At 57.4% G+C, this 23,302-nt stretch overlaps 3 protein-coding genes across 3 annotated transcripts; all 3 read left to right on the top strand.

Moving 5' to 3' along the window:
• Positions 1-888: 888 nt before the first annotated feature.
• On the top strand, positions 889-5,532 carry LOC148595324 (uncharacterized). Its single transcript, XM_088521343.1, has 10 exons — positions 889-967; positions 1,245-1,306; positions 1,837-1,993; positions 2,213-2,469; positions 2,874-2,959; positions 3,238-3,580; positions 4,540-4,677; positions 4,852-4,922; positions 5,131-5,256; positions 5,433-5,532. The coding sequence occupies exons 1-10, from the start codon at positions 889-891 to the stop codon at positions 5,530-5,532; spliced, it is 1,419 nt and encodes a 472-aa protein (XP_088377469.1).
• A 2,161-nt stretch (positions 5,533-7,693) lies between these two features.
• On the top strand, positions 7,694-12,337 carry LOC148595323 (uncharacterized). Its single transcript, XM_088521342.1, has 10 exons — positions 7,694-7,772; positions 8,050-8,111; positions 8,642-8,798; positions 9,018-9,274; positions 9,679-9,764; positions 10,043-10,385; positions 11,345-11,482; positions 11,657-11,727; positions 11,936-12,061; positions 12,238-12,337. The coding sequence occupies exons 1-10, from the start codon at positions 7,694-7,696 to the stop codon at positions 12,335-12,337; spliced, it is 1,419 nt and encodes a 472-aa protein (XP_088377468.1).
• Positions 12,338-14,498: 2,161 nt separating this feature from the next.
• Positions 14,499-19,128, top strand: LOC148595322 (uncharacterized). Its single transcript, XM_088521341.1, has 11 exons — positions 14,499-14,577; positions 14,855-14,916; positions 15,447-15,603; positions 15,823-16,079; positions 16,484-16,569; positions 16,848-17,201; positions 17,532-17,664; positions 18,136-18,273; positions 18,448-18,518; positions 18,727-18,852; positions 19,029-19,128. Exons 1-11 carry the CDS (start codon positions 14,499-14,501, stop codon positions 19,126-19,128), a joined length of 1,563 nt encoding a protein of 520 aa, XP_088377467.1.
• Positions 19,129-23,302: the final 4,174 nt, after the last annotated feature.

Below are 23,302 nucleotides of genomic sequence, written 5' to 3'. Positions count from 1 at the left end.
ATGGCCAAGGAGAAGGTCTCTCCCTCAGGCTGCGGGTCCTGCTTCCAGGCAGGGCCAGGGCACCACAGCCACTTTCAGGAGGAGACTTTCTCTGCCTTTCCCATAAGGCTGAAATGAAGACAAGGCCTAAAGACCTTTCACCGCGCTGCTACGCCACGATGCTGGCAGCGCAGGTTCAGCAGCAAACAACCTCCAATGAAGGCCTTCATCTGGCTCTAGGCAACAGGGACATTCCTTTCCCCAGGTCTCTCGAGGCACAAATCTCTCATCTGATGTCAAGGCGAGTGGGTTGCATCGGGAAGCTGCCCCGAGAGCTGCTGCAAAATCAGTTGCGAGCCACGCAAAACTACAGCCGGTTCTTTAGCTGGGCAAAGGAGGAATGGTTCTTGCAACAGGATCTCAACACAGTGAGAGCAGGGATGTCTTCCGTGTTGAGCACCTATGGCCGAGCACAGGGACGCTCTCTGCTCTAACAGACAGGCACCGTTTCTTTCTCATGGGTAGGGAACACAGGACCATCTGTTGGGTAAGGGGAAAGCTGCCCCACGTTGTCCTTCCTGGCCCAAGCCGCTGCCTCACAGTGCCGTTGGGACACATGAGCCCCATGACACGCGCTGGACTCACAGTGGGCCCTGACGCATCACAAGGAGGCGTCCAAGGGGGTGTCGCCGTCAGTGCTGCAGCAACGGCACTTCTCTGCGAGACCTGGCTGTTGCTGGTCACTGCTCGTGGTGCTCCCCACTGCGACCCTGCGCGGCCTCTGTGCGGCGAGGAGCGTGAACGGGAGGCGACGCGAGCACAGTGCGGAGGAGTGTGGGGCCAAGAGGCCGCAAGAGCGACCTGTGTGCCCTGCTGGAGAGGAGAGGCGAGAGCGAGGGGCCAAGCAAGATGCAGGGCTCCTGGACTGAGACCCTCAGGCCGGAGCTGAGGCTCCTCTATCCTACTCTCCTCAAGCTCTCCATGGAGGGTGAGGCCTTGGGGAGCTGCTTCCGCAGTGGGCAGGCGCCCACAGCCCTTGTCCCTACTCCTCCCCCTGTCCCTCTTCCAGCTCCACACCAGGCCTGGGCTCAGTGGAGTCCTGGCAGCCTCACACGGGGGCTAGGGTCCGCTGCAGAGCTGACACTGGGGCTCCTCGGAGGGTTTGCGTACGCCTGCCTGTGTCCCCCTGGGCTGAGCAGCTTGCGGATTGGCCATGCGCGGCTTCGCCCAGGACCTCATTGATGCCTCTTTCCCTCGCTCTGCAGAGATTGTGACCATTTGGGATGCCGTCTCCCATTACATCCTGCAGCAGATGATGCTGGACAAGGTGGGCTGCTGTCCTGCTCCCCTCCCCTTCCAGCGCTCTCAGTTGGTCTGGGTCTGGGCACCCAGGGAGCAATCCTGCCCCGCCACGCCACAGCAGCACCCTGCCACCAGGCGCAGGCTGCAGAGCAGCTCCTCGGCAGGCTGGCGGAGAGGCCGTGCGCAGCTCTCCTCGGGGAAAGTGCTGGGGACCTGGGGATCCTGCTCTTTGCCCAAAGGAGAGAACAGGGAGGAGAACAAGCAGGGAGATGGAGGCATTTCCCTGCTTCTGTGCCCTCAGCAAGCCCTCACACGTTCTCTCGCTCTGGGGTGTTGAGAAAGCCTAGGGACAGGGCAACATCACTAGAGAGGGGCCCTTCTCCACAGCTCTCCCAAGGGATCCCTCTTGCCCCATGGTACCTCAGCAGCAGCCGCAGCCGCGGCCGCAGCCACAGGAGAGAGGGCGCAGAGTCACAGCCCCACACACTGACGCTCCTCACTTGGGCCATGTGCAGTAGGCTTACGCCTCCTCCTTCTTGTCTTTTCCCTCTGCAGGGTGTGCTGATCAGGGGGCTGGGCATCTTTGCGGTGGTGCAAGAGCCACTGCGCCTTGGGGCAGAAGAGGTGCTCATGGTCCGAAGACCAGTCTTCAAGCTGGCCATGAACACAGCCTGCCAACAGTGGCTCAAACACCCCAAAGTGACTCTCCCCGGTGAGATGGCAGCGACCACCCTCCGCTTCCCCTTGACACCTATGGGGGGTGGCGCGTGGGTGTTGCTCCTCTGCGGGATGGGGTTGCAAAGTCGGCAGGGAGGCGGGCTCTCTTCCCGGAGCTGCCCTAACATCTGCCTCCGGCCACCCATTTTACCTGAAGGTCCCGTGACGGGACCTTGGCCAGCTGCAGCACTCACACCGTTCCTCTTGCTTGCAGAGAACATCAAGATCGAGCCCTTGAACTTTGGGCACTTGACCCGGGCCACCTCACTGCCACGCCCTGTGGTGGAAGATTGCGTGGATGAGAGCGTTGTCCTGTTCTCATCCCACCTGCGGGACATGGAGAACATCTGCTTCCTTTTTAAGGACGTCGGGGTGCTGGGTCGCCAGGAAGGCGTTCTGCAAATGCAGTTTTTTGGCAGCTGCATCGAGCAGCTGGAGACCACGGCGAGCCTCATTGCGGCCCTGCGCAGTGTAAGCCGCTCACCTTGCCAGGCACACCGCCCTTTCCGTGCAGATCGTGTCAAGAAAGGGGCCACCTTACCTCTCTCAGCACGCCCTCCAGAGGCTGGCGAGCTAATCCAGCACCTGCCACGGAGCTTGGCCCCGCCACATTCTCCACTCAGGAAGAGAGATGCCCCAAACTCCCTGAGCCCTCTCTCTACATGCAGCACGCCTGGCACAACTATTGCGCGCTCTGCCATCCTTCCTGGGCAGCCTGTGCACAGCACAACCAGGGGCTAAGGAGCACAGCAGAAGGCTGGCAAGAAAGGCCTGGAGCTGCAGTCCCCCCTTGCAGTAGGAGCAGGGGCTGCTGCCTTGGGCAGCAGGCACCAAGCTGCCTTGCCCCTCTCCCACCCTGTCTGTTCACATTGCAGACGCCGTGGCTCAAGGAGCTGGTGGTCCCCACTCCCGACACCACGTGCCCAGTGATCCCGTCGCGCCGCTTCTATGTCTTCCCGAGGTGAGTGTGCGCCCAGAGCACGGCCTCCCCATTCCTGCTCGGGAGCACGCACTGCTGGGGCTCTGTGCTCAGCACGGAGCTGGCAAGAAATCAGCACCACCCAAGCCAGGTGTGGGGCCCTTGCACGGAGGCTGCCAAAACTCCCCAAGGAAGCGGCGGGGACACCAAGCCATGACCAGCGAGGAGGTCTCCGTGGGCAGCCAGGAACAGTAGCGTGCACAAGCTGCCAGGGGCAGAGGGGGTCTTCTCCTGCAACCTGCCTTCTCTCTGCTTTTCAGGGTTCAGGTCAGGGTCAAAGGCAGCCCAGAAGCCAGGGCTGCCCCCGCTGGCTTCCCCAGCGGCAAGAAAAAGGGGGAAGAGCTTGGGCGCATCGCGTCCACCAAGGGTAAGAGCAAAGCTGCCTCCTCACCACTTTGGGGCCCTCTGCCGCCGCGCTGCCTGACGCCAGCCAGGTTCAAGGGTGCTGCTCGGCAGGCGCACTCAAGAGCTCCGGCGTCTCTTGCTTACAGAGCAGCGTCCTGGCAAGCTCCTGCAGCACGGCAGGCAGGTTTGCCTCCCCTTGCTGCCAAGCTGGGGGACACGCGGCAGGGAGCAAAGTGCAGAGAAGCTGCCTCCTGCCAGGTGAGAGAGAGCCTGGGCGGGAGGGCTGAGGGCCACCCTTGGAGCTGTTCCACAGAGAGGGCCCCTTGCGACATGCTGGTCCCAGGGCCTCCCACCACCTCCTGACACAGGGCTCTCAGCCACGGCCACTGACTCGCTGGACCACCAGCTTGCACCGCTTTGCCCAGGAGCCTCCCATCTCCTCCCTGTTCCTCCAGCGTCAGGGGGAGCTTTGCGGGAGCTGAATGACAGTGCTCAGGGCAGAGCTTCTTTCCCAGCAACGAGTCCCGGGAGCTTTCAGGGAAGCCCATGGTGAGGCTTGTGGGAGCAAACGCCTCCTGCCCTCCTCCTTATGCAACCCACCGTGTCTTCTCAGGACCTCCGCGGACAGGTCGGGCCGCCTCATTGTGCCCTCCCGGGAGAAGGAGGCCAAGGTGCAGCACATGCCCCATCCACCCACTGCACCTCGCACTGGCCCTGCCGTTGCTGCTCCCAGAGCTGTAGTGCAGGTACGTGATGGGGCCCCAGGTGACGCTTGCATCTCTCCCACCAGTGGCCAAGCTCGCTTTGGTGAGACTGCCTCTGCCACCGGCCTGCAGCATGTGGTCACTAGGACGTTTAGCAGCCTCATTGGGAATCCTCCCCAGAGACTGCAAGCACGGCTCTGCTTTTGCACGGCAGCTCTGCCGGCGGCTTCTCACCAAATGCCTGCAGAGACTCTTGTGGGGTTTTGCCCTTCACAAGACGGGGGCCTGGGTGTCTTGGAGGGGCTAGGAGATGTGGGGCTGCTTTGCTGGATGCTGCTCACTCAGGGCATAAAAGAGCAGCTTTCCACCACGCTGACAGGGGCCCAGCTGCCAGGGAGGCTCAAGAGCTGGGGCAGGAGAGAAGCTGAAGAGCGCAAATCAAGCAGGCCCCCTGCCAAGAGGTCCCTCCCCAGATGGAGAAACCTAATGGTGTCCCTTCGTGTGCTCCCCCAGGAAACAGCCCGCCCTCCAACGCAGCGCCCTGCGAGAGCCGCCCGCCTCTCCCTCTTTGAAGAGAAGGCTAAGGCGCAGCGCGAAGCCCAGGAGGAGCTGCAGGCAAGGGCGGACAGGCGTGCCCGGCTGCACAAAAAGGTACGGGATGCGTTGGACAGCCCTGGGAGAAAGGGCCATGTCCCACCCGCAGGGGGGCAGGGCCTCGCAGGCAGCCAGGGCCCAGGCAGATGCTGCCTGGGAGGACCTGGCGCCTCCCCTGCGAGGGTGTCAGGGCTCCTCAAACCTTCTGCTCTTCTCGCCCTTGCCAAACAGATGCACATGCTGAAGAAGCAGCTCCACCTGGACCAGCGCTGCTTCCCAGCCCCAGGCCAGCCACACAAACCGTGAGTGTGCAGGGGGTGCGGGCTCCAAGCCAATGGCCATGCTGGACGAGGACGGCTGGCAGATCTTGGCTCCCAAAACGCCTCCGCTCCGCACACGGCATGCCAAAGCCCCGGGTTTCCTCTGCTGTGAGAGGACAGCGCCTGGGGAGGGAAGAAGCCACAAGGCTCCCAGCAGAGCGGCAGAGAGATTTGGTCACTCCCCTTGCAGGGACCTGTCGCCGAGAGCCAAGCAGAACGTGCAGCTCTCGGCCTCCTACAAAGTTCTCCGGGATGGCTGGAAGGACAAGGTGGAGCTGAACCGCCAGAGGATGAAGGAGGAGGAAGAGGCTCGCCGGTAAATAGAGCCCAGCCTCAGGGCACTCAAGTGGCTTTGCAGCTTGCCCTCGGGCTCACACAGCCTTCCACCAAGATGGCGTGGGGGGCCGGGATGCACCGTTGGACTCCCGGAAAACACCTAACTATCCCGTGTGCCTCCCAAGTGCTTCAATATCTTTCTCCTGATCCCCACAGGATGCTGGTGCTGGGCAATCTCCGCAGCCAAGAGCTGCAGGACCGCCAGCTGCGCAGGACCATCAGGAAAAACTCCAACGGCCTCTTCCTGCGCAAATAAATGGTCTCTCTGACTTGGTGTGAGCCTGTACTTGGTGGGACTGAGACTGCAAGGGACACAGGGCACTAGCGGAGGGGCTGGAATGGGCCCCGTGAGAGAGCGTCTAGCTGCTATCCATGAACTCCTTTGCTTTGGGCCGTGCATGTAGTGACTGCATTGGAAAGGTCTCCAAGACACATGTTCTGGAGGTGACCTGGGCACAGCGGCACTGCTTGCCGCTACCTTCCGCAACGTAGCATTCTTCCCAGCTAGGGAAGATCACAGCACGGGCATGTCACGGCCCAAATCCTCCCTGAATCACGTCATATCCTGCAGAGTGGAAAACTACTGCCATTCTGCCATTCTTCAGGACAAATGGGAAGAGCATGTGCCCGCTGCCTCCTCATTCATGCCATCCTCACCAGGAGGCTGGTGTTCCCTTGACAATATTTCCTGGGCTGTTTGGCGGGCAGTGTGGTGCTTGGCCAGCACCCTGAGGTAGGCAGCCTGGAGAGGACGGGACCTGAGCCAGCCACAAGCCTCTGAGCCCAGGACAAATCTTTGGGCTCTGGATTGCAGCTCAGGCCCATATGGAGGAGAAAAGCAGAGCTCTGGAGTTCCAGAGCCCCTTGGCTTTTCTTCAACTCCCTTGTCCTGCAAGGGGCTCAGAGGGAGCACAAGGTGCATAAAGGCACACCGTGAGCCTCAGGCCTCTTCCGTGTGGACACTCAGGCCTTCTGGGGAAGAACAGGGTGTCCTCTCTGCTCCTTAGGGCCTTGCCATTGAGCAAGAGGTTTGAACAACCCCCAGGCTGCAAGCAGACCCTTCACGGCACATAAGAAATAATGACACAGACAACGATTCCTGCCCCAATCCGTATTTCTTTTCCAAGGGAGCGCCACGCCTGATACAGACTCACTCGCAGATGGACCATTGCTCTCAGTGTTAGGAAAAAACCCTAAAAACCCTAGAGGATTAACAGGCTCCCAAATGGCATGAGGACAAGCATCTTAACCACATCTTGCCACTTGGCAGGCAGAAGGGGACTGCTGCCTGGGCTGTCTCTGGCAGCGGTCCAGTCCACGTGTGGACGCGTGCATGCAGGGCTGAGAGGCTGTGCATGCTCTGTGTGCGAGGGGATAGCCGTGTCCTGGGACATGAGAGTTTTCTTGGGGGACAGCTGGCTTCCAGGCCAGCCACAACCACCTTACAGCAGCCTGTGCGGTGCGTGCGCTGCTAAATGCTCCTGGCACAGATCTTTGGGGAGAAGGCCACCCAAGGCACCCGGGGGTTGATGGCCAAGGAGAAGGTCTCTCCCTCAGGCTGCGGGTCCTGCTTCCAGGCAGGGCCAGGGCACCACAGCCACTTTCAGGAGGAGACTTTCTCTGCCTTTCCCATAAGGCTGAAATGAAGACAAGGCCTAAAGACCTTTCACCGCGCTGCTACGCCACGATGCTGGCAGCGCAGGTTCAGCAGCAAACAACCTCCAATGAAGGCCTTCATCTGGCTCTAGGCAACAGGGACATTCCTTTCCCCAGGTCTCTCGAGGCACAAATCTCTCATCTGATGTCAAGGCGAGTGGGTTGCATCGGGAAGCTGCCCCGAGAGCTGCTGCAAAATCAGTTGTGAGCCACGCAAAACTACAGCCGGTTCTTTAGCTGGGCAAAGGAGGAATGGTTCTTGCAACAGGATCTCAACACAGTGAGAGCAGGGATGTCTTCCGTGTTGAGCACCTATGGCCGAGCACAGGGACGCTCTCTGCTCTAACAGACAGGCACCGTTTCTTTCTCATGGGTAGGGAACACAGGACCATCTGTTGGGTAAGGGGAAAGCTGCCCCACGTTGTCCTTCCTGGCCCAAGCCGCTGCCTCACAGTGCCGTTGGGACACATGAGCCCCATGACACGCGCTGGACTCACAGTGGGCCCTGACGCATCACAAGGAGGCGTCCAAGGGGGTGTCGCCGTCAGTGCTGCAGCAACGGCACTTCTCTGCGAGACCTGGCTGTTGCTGGTCACTGCTCGTGGTGCTCCCCACTGCGACCCTGCGCGGCCTCTGTGCGGCGAGGAGCGTGAACGGGAGGCGACGCGAGCACAGTGCGGAGGAGTGTGGGGCCAAGAGGCCGCAAGAGCGACCTGTGTGCCCTGCTGGAGAGGAGAGGCGAGAGCGAGGGGCCAAGCAAGATGCAGGGCTCCTGGACTGAGACCCTCAGGCCGGAGCTGAGGCTCCTCTATCCTACTCTCCTCAAGCTCTCCATGGAGGGTGAGGCCTTGGGGAGCTGCTTCCGCAGTGGGCAGGCGCCCACAGCCCTTGTCCCTACTCCTCCCCCTGTCCCTCTTCCAGCTCCACACCAGGCCTGGGCTCAGTGGAGTCCTGGCAGCCTCACACGGGGGCTAGGGTCCGCTGCAGAGCTGACACTGGGGCTCCTCGGAGGGTTTGCGTACGCCTGCCTGTGTCCCCCTGGGCTGAGCAGCTTGCGGATTGGCCATGCGCGGCTTCGCCCAGGACCTCATTGATGCCTCTTTCCCTCGCTCTGCAGAGATTGTGACCATTTGGGATGCCGTCTCCCATTACATCCTGCAGCAGATGATGCTGGACAAGGTGGGCTGCTGTCCTGCTCCCCTCCCCTTCCAGCGCTCTCAGTTGGTCTGGGTCTGGGCACCCAGGGAGCAATCCTGCCCCGCCACGCCACAGCAGCACCCTGCCACCAGGCGCAGGCTGCAGAGCAGCTCCTCGGCAGGCTGGCGGAGAGGCCGTGCGCAGCTCTCCTCGGGGAAAGTGCTGGGGACCTGGGGATCCTGCTCTTTGCCCAAAGGAGAGAACAGGGAGGAGAACAAGCAGGGAGATGGAGGCATTTCCCTGCTTCTGTGCCCTCAGCAAGCCCTCACACGTTCTCTCGCTCTGGGGTGTTGAGAAAGCCTAGGGACAGGGCAACATCACTAGAGAGGGGCCCTTCTCCACAGCTCTCCCAAGGGATCCCTCTTGCCCCATGGTACCTCAGCAGCAGCCGCAGCCGCGGCCGCAGCCACAGGAGAGAGGGCGCAGAGTCACAGCCCCACACACTGACGCTCCTCACTTGGGCCATGTGCAGTAGGCTTACGCCTCCTCCTTCTTGTCTTTTCCCTCTGCAGGGTGTGCTGATCAGGGGGCTGGGCATCTTTGCGGTGGTGCAAGAGCCACTGCGCCTTGGGGCAGAAGAGGTGCTCATGGTCCGAAGACCAGTCTTCAAGCTGGCCATGAACACAGCCTGCCAACAGTGGCTCAAACACCCCAAAGTGACTCTCCCCGGTGAGATGGCAGCGACCACCCTCCGCTTCCCCTTGACACCTATGGGGGGTGGCGCGTGGGTGTTGCTCCTCTGCGGGATGGGGTTGCAAAGTCGGCAGGGAGGCGGGCTCTCTTCCCGGAGCTGCCCTAACATCTGCCTCCGGCCACCCATTTTACCTGAAGGTCCCGTGACGGGACCTTGGCCAGCTGCAGCACTCACACCGTTCCTCTTGCTTGCAGAGAACATCAAGATCGAGCCCTTGAACTTTGGGCACTTGACCCGGGCCACCTCACTGCCACGCCCTGTGGTGGAAGATTGCGTGGATGAGAGCGTTGTCCTGTTCTCATCCCACCTGCGGGACATGGAGAACATCTGCTTCCTTTTTAAGGATGTCGGGGTGCTGGGTCGCCAGGAAGGCGTTCTGCAAATGCAGTTTTTTGGCAGCTGCATCGAGCAGCTGGAGACCACGGCGAGCCTCATTGCGGCCCTGCGCAGTGTAAGCCGCTCACCTTGCCAGGCACACCGCCCTTTCCGTGCAGATCGTGTCAAGAAAGGGGCCACCTTACCTCTCTCAGCACGCCCTCCAGAGGCTGGCGAGCTAATCCAGCACCTGCCACGGAGCTTGGCCCCGCCACATTCTCCACTCAGGAAGAGAGATGCCCCAAACTCCCTGAGCCCTCTCTCTACATGCAGCACGCCTGGCACAACTATTGCGCGCTCTGCCATCCTTCCTGGGCAGCCTGTGCACAGCACAACCAGGGGCTAAGGAGCACAGCAGAAGGCTGGCAAGAAAGGCCTGGAGCTGCAGTCCCCCCTTGCAGTAGGAGCAGGGGCTGCTGCCTTGGGCAGCAGGCACCAAGCTGCCTTGCCCCTCTCCCACCCTGTCTGTTCACATTGCAGACGCCGTGGCTCAAGGAGCTGGTGGTCCCCACTCCCGACACCACGTGCCCAGTGATCCCGTCGCGCCGCTTCTATGTCTTCCCGAGGTGAGTGTGCGCCCAGAGCACGGCCTCCCCATTCCTGCTCGGGAGCACGCACTGCTGGGGCTCTGTGCTCAGCACGGAGCTGGCAAGAAATCAGCACCACCCAAGCCAGGTGTGGGGCCCTTGCACGGAGGCTGCCAAAACTCCCCAAGGAAGCGGCGGGGACACCAAGCCATGACCAGCGAGGAGGTCTCCGTGGGCAGCCAGGAACAGTAGCGTGCACAAGCTGCCAGGGGCAGAGGGGGTCTTCTCCTGCAACCTGCCTTCTCTCTGCTTTTCAGGGTTCAGGTCAGGGTCAAAGGCAGCCCAGAAGCCAGGGCTGCCCCCGCTGGCTTCCCCAGCGGCAAGAAAAAGGGGGAAGAGCTTGGGCGCATCGCGTCCACCAAGGGTAAGAGCAAAGCTGCCTCCTCACCACTTTGGGGCCCTCTGCCGCCGCGCTGCCTGACGCCAGCCAGGTTCAAGGGTGCTGCTCGGCAGGCGCACTCAAGAGCTCCGGCGTCTCTTGCTTACAGAGCAGCGTCCTGGCAAGCTCCTGCAGCACGGCAGGCAGGTTTGCCTCCCCTTGCTGCCAAGCTGGGGGACACGCGGCAGGGAGCAAAGTGCAGAGAAGCTGCCTCCTGCCAGGTGAGAGAGAGCCTGGGCGGGAGGGCTGAGGGCCACCCTTGGAGCTGTTCCACAGAGAGGGCCCCTTGCGACATGCTGGTCCCAGGGCCTCCCACCACCTCCTGACACAGGGCTCTCAGCCACGGCCACTGACTCGCTGGACCACCAGCTTGCACCGCTTTGCCCAGGAGCCTCCCATCTCCTCCCTGTTCCTCCAGCGTCAGGGGGAGCTTTGCGGGAGCTGAATGACAGTGCTCAGGGCAGAGCTTCTTTCCCAGCAACGAGTCCCGGGAGCTTTCAGGGAAGCCCATGGTGAGGCTTGTGGGAGCAAACGCCTCCTGCCCTCCTCCTTATGCAACCCACCGTGTCTTCTCAGGACCTCCGCGGACAGGTCGGGCCGCCTCATTGTGCCCTCCCGGGAGAAGGAGGCCAAGGTGCAGCACATGCCCCATCCACCCACTGCACCTCGCACTGGCCCTGCCGTTGCTGCTCCCAGAGCTGTAGTGCAGGTACGTGATGGGGCCCCAGGTGACGCTTGCATCTCTCCCACCAGTGGCCAAGCTCGCTTTGGTGAGACTGCCTCTGCCACCGGCCTGCAGCATGTGGTCACTAGGACGTTTAGCAGCCTCATTGGGAATCCTCCCCAGAGACTGCAAGCACGGCTCTGCTTTTGCACGGCAGCTCTGCCGGCGGCTTCTCACCAAATGCCTGCAGAGACTCTTGTGGGGTTTTGCCCTTCACAAGACGGGGGCCTGGGTGTCTTGGAGGGGCTAGGAGATGTGGGGCTGCTTTGCTGGATGCTGCTCACTCAGGGCATAAAAGAGCAGCTTTCCACCACGCTGACAGGGGCCCAGCTGCCAGGGAGGCTCAAGAGCTGGGACAGGAGAGAAGCTGAAGAGCGCAAATCAAGCAGGCCCCCTGCCAAGAGGTCCCTCCCCAGATGGAGAAACCTAATGGTGTCCGTTCGTGTGCTCCCCCAGGAAACAGCCCGCCCTCCAACGCAGCGCCCTGCGAGAGCCGCCCGCCTCTCCCTCTTTGAAGAGAAGGCTAAGGCGCAGCGCGAAGCCCAGGAGGAGCTGCAGGCAAGGGCGGACAGGCGTGCCCGGCTGCACAAAAAGGTACGGGATGCGTTGGACAGCCCTGGGAGAAAGGGCCATGTCCCACCCGCAGGGGGGCAGGGCCTCGCAGGCAGCCAGGGCCCAGGCAGATGCTGCCTGGGAGGACCTGGCGCCTCCCCTGCGAGGGTGTCAGGGCTCCTCAAACCTTCTGCTCTTCTCGCCCTTGCCAAACAGATGCACATGCTGAAGAAGCAGCTCCACCTGGACCAGCGCTGCTTCCCAGCCCCAGGCCAGCCACACAAACCGTGAGTGTGCAGGGGGTGCGGGCTCCAAGCCAATGGCCATGCTGGACGAGGACGGCTGGCAGATCTTGGCTCCCAAAACGCCTCCGCTCCGCACACGGCATGCCAAAGCCCCGGGTTTCCTCTGCTGTGAGGGGACAGCGCCTGGGGAGGGAAGAAGCCACAAGGCTCCCAGCAGAGCGGCAGAGAGATTTGGTCACTCCCCTTGCAGGGACCTGTCGCCGAGAGCCAAGCAGAACGTGCAGCTCTCGGCCTCCTACAAAGTTCTCCGGGATGGCTGGAAGGACAAGGTGGAGCTGAACCGCCAGAGGATGAAGGAGGAGGAAGAGGCTCGCCGGTAAATAGAGCCCAGCCTCAGGGCACTCAAGTGGCTTTGCAGCTTGCCCTCGGGCTCACACAGCCTTCCACCAAGATGGCGTGGGGGGCCGGGATGCACCGTTGGACTCCCGGAAAACACCTAACTATCCCGTGTGCCTCCCAAGTGCTTCAATATCTTTCTCCTGATCCCCACAGGATGCTGGTGCTGGGCAATCTCCGCAGCCAAGAGCTGCAGGACCGCCAGCTGCGCAGGACCATCAGGAAAAACTCCAACGGCCTCTTCCTGCGCAAATAAATGGTCTCTCTGACTTGGTGTGAGCCTGTACTTGGTGGGACTGAGACTGCAAGGGACACAGGGCACTAGCGGAGGGGCTGGAATGGGCCCCGTGAGAGAGCGTCTAGCTGCTATCCATGAACTCCTTTGCTTTGGGCCGTGCATGTAGTGACTGCATTGGAAAGGTCTCCAAGACACATGTTCTGGAGGTGACCTGGGCACAGCGGCACTGCTTGCCGCTACCTTCCGCAACGTAGCATTCTTCCCAGCTAGGGAAGATCACAGCACGGGCATGTCACGGCCCAAATCCTCCCTGAATCACGTCATATCCTGCAGAGTGGAAAACTACTGCCATTCTGCCATTCTTCAGGACAAATGGGAAGAGCATGTGCCCGCTGCCTCCTCATTCATGCCATCCTCACCAGGAGGCTGGTGTTCCCTTGACAATATTTCCTGGGCTGTTTGGCGGGCAGTGTGGTGCTTGGCCAGCACCCTGAGGTAGGCAGCCTGGAGAGGACGGGACCTGAGCCAGCCACAAGCCTCTGAGCCCAGGACAAATCTTTGGGCTCTGGATTGCAGCTCAGGCCCATATGGAGGAGAAAAGCAGAGCTCTGGAGTTCCAGAGCCCCTTGGCTTTTCTTCAACTCCCTTGTCCTGCAAGGGGCTCAGAGGGAGCACAAGGTGCATAAAGGCACACCGTGAGCCTCAGGCCTCTTCCGTGTGGACACTCAGGCCTTCTGGGGAAGAACAGGGTGTCCTCTCTGCTCCTTAGGGCCTTGCCATTGAGCAAGAGGTTTGAACAACCCCCAGGCTGCAAGCAGACCCTTCACGGCACATAAGAAATAATGACACAGACAACGATTCCTGCCCCAATCCGTATTTCTTTTCCAAGGGAGCGCCACGCCTGATACAGACTCACTCGCAGATGGACCATTGCTCTCAGTGTTAGGAAAAAACCCTAAAAACCCTAGAGGATTAACAGGCTCCCAAATGGCATGAGGACAAGCATCTTAACCACATCTTGCCACTTGGCAGGCAGAAGGGGACTGCTGCCTGGGCTGTCTCTGGCAGCGGTCCAGTCCACGTGTGGACGCGTGCATGCAGGGCTGAGAGGCTGTGCATGCTCTGTGTGCGAGGGGATAGCCGTGTCCTGGGACATGAGAGTTTTCTTGGGGGACAGCTGGCTTCCAGGCCAGCCACAACCACCTTACAGCAGCCTGTGCGGTGCGTGCGCTGCTAAATGCTCCTGGCACAGATCTTTGGGGAGAAGGCCACCCAAGGCACCCGGGGGTTGATGGCCAAGGAGAAGGTCTCTCCCTCAGGCTGCGGGTCCTGCTTCCAGGCAGGGCCAGGGCACCACAGCCACTTTCAGGAGGAGACTTTCTCTGCCTTTCCCATAAGGCTGAAATGAAGACAAGGCCTAAAGACCTTTCACCGCGCTGCTACGCCACGATGCTGGCAGCGCAGGTTCAGCAGCAAACAACCTCCAATGAAGGCCTTCATCTGGCTCTAGGCAACAGGGACATTCCTTTCCCCAGGTCTCTCGAGGCACAAATCTCTCATCTGATGTCAAGGCGAGTGGGTTGCATCGGGAAGCTGCCCCGAGAGCTGCTGCAAAATCAGTTGTGAGCCACGCAAAACTACAGCCGGTTCTTTAGCTGGGCAAAGGAGGAATGGTTCTTGCAACAGGATCTCAACACAGTGAGAGCAGGGATGTCTTCCGTGTTGAGCACCTATGGCCGAGCACAGGGACGCTCTCTGCTCTAACAGACAGGCACCGTTTCTTTCTCATGGGTAGGGAACACAGGACCATCTGTTGGGTAAGGGGAAAGCTGCCCCACGTTGTCCTTCCTGGCCCAAGCCGCTGCCTCACAGTGCCGTTGGGACACATGAGCCCCATGACACGCGCTGGACTCACAGTGGGCCCTGACGCATCACAAGGAGGCGTCCAAGGGGGTGTCGCCGTCAGTGCTGCAGCAACGGCACTTCTCTGCGAGACCTGGCTGTTGCTGGTCACTGCTCGTGGTGCTCCCCACTGCGACCCTGCGCGGCCTCTGTGCGGCGAGGAGCGTGAACGGGAGGCGACGCGAGCACAGTGCGGAGGAGTGTGGGGCCAAGAGGCCGCAAGAGCGACCTGTGTGCCCTGCTGGAGAGGAGAGGCGAGAGCGAGGGGCCAAGCAAGATGCAGGGCTCCTGGACTGAGACCCTCAGGCCGGAGCTGAGGCTCCTCTATCCTACTCTCCTCAAGCTCTCCATGGAGGGTGAGGCCTTGGGGAGCTGCTTCCGCAGTGGGCAGGCGCCCACAGCCCTTGTCCCTACTCCTCCCCCTGTCCCTCTTCCAGCTCCACACCAGGCCTGGGCTCAGTGGAGTCCTGGCAGCCTCACACGGGGGCTAGGGTCCGCTGCAGAGCTGACACTGGGGCTCCTCGGAGGGTTTGCGTACGCCTGCCTGTGTCCCCCTGGGCTGAGCAGCTTGCGGATTGGCCATGCGCGGCTTCGCCCAGGACCTCATTGATGCCTCTTTCCCTCGCTCTGCAGAGATTGTGACCATTTGGGATGCCGTCTCCCATTACATCCTGCAGCAGATGATGCTGGACAAGGTGGGCTGCTGTCCTGCTCCCCTCCCCTTCCAGCGCTCTCAGTTGGTCTGGGTCTGGGCACCCAGGGAGCAATCCTGCCCCGCCACGCCACAGCAGCACCCTGCCACCAGGCGCAGGCTGCAGAGCAGCTCCTCGGCAGGCTGGCGGAGAGGCCGTGCGCAGCTCTCCTCGGGGAAAGTGCTGGGGACCTGGGGATCCTGCTCTTTGCCCAAAGGAGAGAACAGGGAGGAGAACAAGCAGGGAGATGGAGGCATTTCCCTGCTTCTGTGCCCTCAGCAAGCCCTCACACGTTCTCTCGCTCTGGGGTGTTGAGAAAGCCTAGGGACAGGGCAACATCACTAGAGAGGGGCCCTTCTCCACAGCTCTCCCAAGGGATCCCTCTTGCCCCATGGTACCTCAGCAGCAGCCGCAGCCGCGGCCGCAGCCACAGGAGAGAGGGCGCAGAGTCACAGCCCCACACACTGACGCTCCTCACTTGGGCCATGTGCAGTAGGCTTACGCCTCCTCCTTCTTGTCTTTTCCCTCTGCAGGGTGTGCTGATCAGGGGGCTGGGCATCTTTGCGGTGGTGCAAGAGCCACTGCGCCTTGGGGCAGAAGAGGTGCTCATGGTCCGAAGACCAGTCTTCAAGCTGGCCATGAACACAGCCTGCCAACAGTGGCTCAAACACCCCAAAGTGACTCTCCCCGGTGAGATGGCAGCGACCACCCTCCGCTTCCCCTTGACACCTATGGGGGGTGGCGCGTGGGTGTTGCTCCTCTGCGGGATGGGGTTGCAAAGTCGGCAGGGAGGCGGGCTCTCTTCCCGGAGCTGCCCTAACATCTGCCTCCGGCCACCCATTTTACCTGAAGGTCCCGTGACGGGACCTTGGCCAGCTGCAGCACTCACACCGTTCCTCTTGCTTGCAGAGAACATCAAGATCGAGCCCTTGAACTTTGGGCACTTGACCCGGGCCACCTCACTGCCACGCCCTGTGGTGGAAGATTGCGTGGATGAGAGCGTTGTCCTGTTCTCATCCCACCTGCGGGACATGGAGAACATCTGCTTCCTTTTTAAGGACGTCGGGGTGCTGGGTCGCCAGGAAGGCGTTCTGCAAATGCAGTTTTTTGGCAGCTGCATCGAGCAGCTGGAGACCACGGCGAGCCTCATTGCGGCCCTGCGCAGTGTAAGCCGCTCACCTTGCCAGGCACACCGCCCTTTCCGTGCAGATCGTGTCAAGAAAGGGGCCACCTTACCTCTCTCAGCACGCCCTCCAGAGGCTGGCGAGCTAATCCAGCACCTGCCACGGAGCTTGGCCCCGCCACATTCTCCACTCAGGAAGAGAGATGCCCCAAACTCCCTGAGCCCTCTCTCTACATGCAGCACGCCTGGCACAACTATTGCGCGCTCTGCCATCCTTCCTGGGCAGCCTGTGCACAGCACAACCAGGGGCTAAGGAGCACAGCAGAAGGCTGGCAAGAAAGGCCTGGAGCTGCAGTCCCCCCTTGCAGTAGGAGCAGGGGCTGCTGCCTTGGGCAGCAGGCACCAAGCTGCCTTGCCCCTCTCCCACCCTGTCTGTTCACATTGCAGACGCCGTGGCTCAAGGAGCTGGTGGTCCCCACTCCCGACACCACGTGCCCAGTGATCCCGTCGCGCCGCTTCTATGTCTTCCCGAGGTGAGTGTGCGCCCAGAGCACGGCCTCCCCATTCCTGCTCGGGAGCACGCACTGCTGGGGCTCTGTGCTCAGCACGGAGCTGGCAAGAAATCAGCACCACCCAAGCCAGGTGTGGGGCCCTTGCACGGAGGCTGCCAAAACTCCCCAAGGAAGCGGCGGGGACACCAAGCCATGACCAGCGAGGAGGTCTCCGTGGGCAGCCAGGAACAGTAGCGTGCACAAGCTGCCAGGGGCAGAGGGGGTCTTCTCCTGCAACCTGCCTTCTCTCTGCTTTTCAGGGTTCAGGTCAGGGTCAAAGGCAGCCCAGAAGCCAGGGCTGCCCCCGCTGGCTTCCCCAGCGGCAAGAAAAAGGGGGAAGAGCTTGGGCGCATCGCGTCCACCAAGGGTAAGAGCAAAGCTGCCTCCTCACCACTTTGGGGCCCTCTGCCGCCGCGCTGCCTGACGCCAGCCAGGTTCAAGGGTGCTGCTCGGCAGGCGCACTCAAGAGCTCCGGCGTCTCTTGCTTACAGAGCAGCGTCCTGGCAAGCTCCTGCAGCACGGCAGGCAGGTTTGCCTCCCCTTGCTGCCAAGCTGGGGGACACGCGGCAGGGAGCAAAGTGCAGAGAAGCTGCCTCCTGCCAGGTGAGAGAGAGGTGAGGGAACAGCTTGGAGCTGTTCCACAGAGAGGGCCCCTTGCGACATGCTGGTCCCAGGGCCTCCCACCACCTCCTGACACAGGGCTCTCAGCCACGGCCACTGACTCGCTGGACCACCAGCTTGCACCGCTTTGCCCAGGAGCCTCCCATCTCCTCCCTGTTCCTCCAGCGTCAGGGGGAGCTTTGCGGGAGCTGAATGACAGTGCTCAGGGCAGAGCTTCTTTCCCAGCAACGAGTCCCGGGAGCTTTCAGGGAAGCCCATGGTGAGGCTTGTGGGAGCAAACGCCTCCTGCCCTCCTCCTTATGCAACCCACCGTGTCTTCTCAGGACCTCCGCGGACAGGTCGGGCCGCCTCATTGTGCCCTCCCGGGAGAAGGAGGCCAAGGTGCAGCACATGCCCCATCCACCCACTGCACCTCGCACTGGCCCTGCCGTTGCTGCTCCCAGAGCTGTAGTGCAGGTACGTGATGGGGCCCCAGGCGACGCTTGCATCTCTCCCACCAGTGGCCAAGCTCGCTTTGGTGAGACTGCTTCTGCCACCGGCCTGCAGCATGTGGTCACTAGGACGTTTAGCAGCCTCATTGGGAATCCTCCCCAGAGACTGCAAGCACGGCTCTGCTTTTGCACGGCAGCTCTGCCGGCGGCTTCTCACCAAATGCCTGCAGAGACTCTTGTGGGGTTTTGCCCTTCACAAGACGGGGGCCTGGGTGTCTTGGAGGGGCTAGGAGATGTGGGGCTGCTTTGCTGGATGCTGCTCACTCAGGGCATAAAAGAGCAGCTTTCCACCACGCTGACAGGGGCCCAGCTGCCAGGGAGGCTCAAGAGCTGGGACAGGAGAGAAGCTGAAGAGCGCAAATCAAGCAGGCCCCCTGCCAAGAGGTCCCTCCCCAGATGGAGAAACCTAATGGTGTCCGTTCGTGTGCTCCCCCAGGAAACAGCCCGCCCTCCAACGCAGCGCCCTGCGAGAGCCGCCCGCCTCTCCCTCTTTGAAGAGAAGGCTAAGGCGCAGCGCGAAGCCCAGGAGGAGCTGCAGGCAAGGGCGGACAGGCGTGCCCGGCTGCACAAAAAGGTACGGGATGCGTTGGACAGCCCTGGGAGAAAGGGCCATGTCCCACCCGCAGGGGGGCAGGGCCTCGCAGGCAGCCAGGGCCCAGGCAGATGCTGCCTGGGAGGACCTGGCGCCTCCCCTGCGAGGGTGTCAGGGCTCCTCAAACCTTCTGCTCTTCTCGCCCTTGCCAAACAGATGCACATGCTGAAGAAGCAGCTCCACCTGGACCAGCGCTGCTTCCCAGCCCCAGGCCAGCCACACAAACCGTGAGTGTGCAGGGGGTGCGGGCTCCAAGCCAATGGCCATGCTGGACGAGGACGGCTGGCAGATCTTGGCTCCCAAAACGCCTCCGCTCCGCACACGGCATGCCAAAGCCCCGGGTTTCCTCTGCTGTGAGGGGACAGCGCCTGGGGAGGGAAGAAGCCACAAGGCTCCCAGCAGAGCGGCAGAGAGATTTGGTCACTCCCCTTGCAGGGACCTGTCGCCGAGAGCCAAGCAGAACGTGCAGCTCTCGGCCTCCTACAAAGTTCTCCGGGATGGCTGGAAGGACAAGGTGGAGTTGAACCGCCAGAGGATGAAGGAGGAGGAAGAGGCTCGCCGGTAAATAGAACCCAGCCCCAGGGCACTCAAGTGGCTTTGCAGCTTGCCCTCGGGCTCACACAGCCTTCCACCGAGATGGCGTGGGGGGCCGGGATGCACCGTTGGACTCCCGGAAAACACCTAACTATCCCGTGTGCCTCCCAAGTGCTTCAATATCTTTCTCCTGATCCCCACAGGATGCTGGTGCTGGGCAATCTCCGCAGCCAAGAGCTGCAGGACCGCCAGCTGCGCAGGACCATCAGGAAAAACTCCAACGGCCTCTTCCTACGCAAATAAATGGTCTCTCTGACTTGGTGTGAGCCTGTCCTTATTTATTATATTGAATATTTTATATATATCCTATATATATAGGATATTATATATATTGAATATTATATACATATATTATATAATATATGTATAGTATATATTTACTGGGCAGAATGGGCTTGGCCACCACCCTGAGGTAGGGTGCTAGAAAGGACGGGACTTTAGCCGGCCACAAGCCTCTGAGCCCAGGACAAATCTTCGTGCTCTGAAAAGCTCTTTAGGAGGAGAAATGCACCTCTTAAATGCACCTCAGGCCCATACAGAGGAGAAAGCCAGAGGTGTGCAGTACCAGAGCATCTCTGGCTTTTCTTCCACTCCCTTATCATGCCAGGGGCTTAGCTGGAGTAGACGCTCCACAAATGCACAATATTGGCCTTGCTTAACTCAGCTGGAGACCTTATGGGGAAGAGCAGTATGGTCTCTCTGCTCCTTTGTGCCTTGCTACTGACCAAGAGTTTTTAACAATTCCCAGGCTGCAAGCAGACCATAGTGCCTCCATAGTGCCTGAAATAGTGACAGACAGTGTTTCCAATCCCAGTCCATACTTTTTCTCTAAGGGAGTGGCCACAAGCTGCTAATGGCAGAGAGTGTCCTCTCCTCTAACCTGCCTTCTCTCTGCTTTCCTTGTGTCAAGGCAGGTAAGACTAGATTTAAAGCATACTTTCTTTGATCACCTCTTTCGTTATATTTCATGTGCAGTGAAATTTAGCTCTCTTATCTTAATGTTAGTGTTGTCCTCAGGACATCTTACCCTTATTGCTCTAAAGAAGTTAAAAAAGGTGAATTTACTTATTTGGTGTATCTCCTCTCTAATGTAGGATTTTAAAAATGCAGTGGAAAGTATGATGTGCCTTTGACAGGCCTCTGTTCCGCTGCAGTGCTTTTACTGATGGCAGGGGACCTCAAGTGTAAACATTAATTTTCTATTGAGTACTACACTGACAAGAAAAGACTCATTTGTACATGGTTTTTCTCTCATTTTCTGCTTTATGTGTATCATACATCTTGTCATCCAGGTTTTGCAGCTTCTTTTGTAACCAAATCTCATCTTCAAAAAGATCATATGCAACTGAGGGGGATAAATAATCAATTAACCCCCTACTCTACAAGATAATACTGTGCAAGTAAATCTGACAGCTACTCAGGCTCAAAGTGAACTGTTTGTTGTACAGTAGGTATCGACCAGATGGCTCCAACTCCTGCTTTTTGGCACTCTGTGATATTATTTCATGACACAAGAGCTATAGGAGACATAGGGATGTAATACTTGGCATATGTTTCAAAACAGAGAAACTCGTATTTGCTACTAGAACTGCAGAATACAGGTTGGGCATCTGTTGCATTTGTTTTTCTTTGTTTTTCTCTTTTCTTAGCCCAAATTCTTGAAAGGCATTAAATAAAGTATTCTAGATATTAGGCTTAGAAGGGCAAAGACAGTCTTGAAAGGGAAGTATCTTTGTAGGTCAGGTAGCTTTACTTTGCACCTCCCATAGTGCTGAGGAGAAAATATTTGTGCCTGATAAATCTTTCCTAATAATGAATTCTTCTGGTCACTGTTTCAGAATGAGTGTTCAGGAGCACTGGGGTCAGTAACTGAAACCTCAGAGGGAGGCAATGATTTAAGAAAGTTGCACATTTTGGTGTTTGATGTTAACTGCAACATATAGTGTACCCGTGAGGCAGCTGAATATGAAGTGGTTGGTGAAGGATATCCAGGAGCAGAAGCTCAGCAGCTGACACAGCCTAATGGAAAACTAGCTCTTTGACTGTACAATTATAAAGCTCTGCAATACCTCCATCTAAAGGCTAACACGTAAGACCTCCTAAGGGAACACAAACAAAACCAGTGCTGCCTCTCGCACACGCACATTGCTGCGGCAATCTTTTGCCTTGCAACTTCAGCATTTTAATTAGCAAGAGGTACTAATGCCAGAGGAGCATTAGTAATGCCAGAGGAGGGAAGGCACTTCCTATAGCTAGATGAAGAGCTTCATTCTGGTAATATTGATCATCTGCATTTCTAAAAGGTACTTTAGTTCCTTAGAGAAGTCCTTACAGAGACAGTGTTTCCTTTGGTTCACATGCTTAATTTCTTGGTCATATCTCCAAACTCTTCCATCATTCAGATTGTTTTCCTCTCTCCATGCTATATATGTATCGCTCTCTAGCTACTTTGAAAAGGAAGGGTGGCCACCTCCCCAGTAGGTAGTGCTGGAAACAGTGTGTGTTCCTGCTGAACACTGAAAATGGAAAAATTCTTGTGTGTGACGCTTGATTCCCAAAATAGCTATAGATATTTTTTATATGCCACAGAAACAGTAGTAGTTTATTAAATGCGCAGTTTAGGCTGGTGGTTAAATTGCATCTTCAGTTAAGCCTGTGCGATCCAAATGAAATAATGATAACTAGCAGCACTTCATAGTGTGTGATGCAAGAAGCTCATTTTTAAGACAAATTTGAGAATGAGAGGTTGTGAGGTTTCTTCCTCTTGCACAGCACAATAGCCAGAGAAACAAACTCACTCTAAAGCAATCCTTCCAGAAGACACTATGCATTTCCTCCTTTTGGCAGTCTCAGCAGGTAACCCTTTAAGTGATTGAATGCAACTGCAGTATGGTGATGTAGGCAATGAAAAAGGTTCACAGCTTCCTATCCCAGGAACTATAATACCTCAGGCATTTGTCTCTGAAGTTGGATAGGTTTATTATCTCCTGAGGGACCTTTCAGGCTATTATGCTTCAGACTTCACGTAATGCTTTGACATTACCAGCCCAAATAGCTTAATATGAACTTTGGAGCTTCCATTTATTGTTGCATTAAAATAAGGAACAGAAAAATTAGTTTCAAAGTGAATTCTAAGATTAAATTACCTGAAATTGGTAACAATTTCAACTTCTGAAAGGGGTAGTGCATAAATATGTTAAACAATGAAGGCAGTATGACAGGGAGAGTTTAATTTCTGATGCTAGCAATGGAGATTTAATTTATTTAGAATTTATTATTAAAACAGTACTTATATGTAACAGGCACTAACTTTGAAAAGTACAGGCCAACACCACATTAGAAAAAGAAAAAAAAAAAAAAAAACAGGAAAGCATCAACATTTCTAGTTACCAATACCTTAATGATTGCTTCTAATCAGAATCTGGCTTCTAATTACAACTGAAATCTGCCCTCAATATGAATTTCAGGAGAAAGATTATAATGCCATTTGATTCATGAAGCTGTACCCTTTTTTAGGATGTAATTGGCACTGATTTTACTGATTAATTCAGCTGCCTCTCATTAGTGTCTATATTCTCTTTGTTACTCTTGTTTTGTGTTTGCAGCACTTCAGAGTAGAAATCTTGTATATGTATTTTATCATAAAACCTTCCCAATGTACTCCCTGCTGCTAAACACAAGAATACGAGCAGAGTCAGGAGTACAAAAGTAGGAAATGCATTTCAATTCTCAAGCATGTGCTTTATTCTTGGATTTTTTTTTTCCCCAGGAAACTAGACAATTCAGGCTTTTGCTACAGGAACCCTTTGTCGTTAGCTGACCAATTCTGCAGGAGATTGCATGAAGCTTGAATTGTCTGCAAAGCTTCATCAGCTTAAATCTTATACTATTTGGGGATCTTGAAGTATCTGACAATTTTCAAGTACATCTGAGTTAATTTTAGTTTGATATAAACTTTTCCTCCCCTCTCTATCCTCAGAGGCCTGAGAACTATGCAAAACTTAGAGTCTCTTGACAGAAGTCGTCATGATTTAGTAGGAACATTTAAGGAATTTGATGTATCAGTAGTAAAGTTTTGCATAGAAGAACACAACAATTCGTATTCTGCTTCCTTGCCTGTAAAACAGAACTAAATACAACTAACTTATTTTATGACTATTAATAATTTTCTATTACTTGATTTCAGTTTAAAAAGCAAGGATGTTATATTAGCTCCTAAATCCTGCAACCGTATTGGATTCCAGTGTACTAAACACTTTACAAATGTATAATAGTCAGGCACCACCTCAGTGAGTTTCTAGTCTAAATAATGCCTGGGTTATTAGTGAAATATTCTATATAAATGCAAACCAGTCACTATTACAGTTGCTGAAGCAGTGGAAGTTGAATTTTTTTTGCATGCAATTATGTCATTGCA

The sequence above is a fragment of the Tinamus guttatus genome, unplaced genomic scaffold (assembly GCF_059628265.1).
Source record: "Tinamus guttatus ecotype Peru unplaced genomic scaffold, ASM5962826v1 Tinamus_guttatus_pri_ptg000117l, whole genome shotgun sequence".
NCBI classification, from domain to species: domain Eukaryota; kingdom Metazoa; phylum Chordata; class Aves; order Tinamiformes; family Tinamidae; genus Tinamus; species Tinamus guttatus.
Note: the sequence above shows the minus strand (reverse complement) of the source record. Positions and strands in the feature narration are given on the sequence as shown.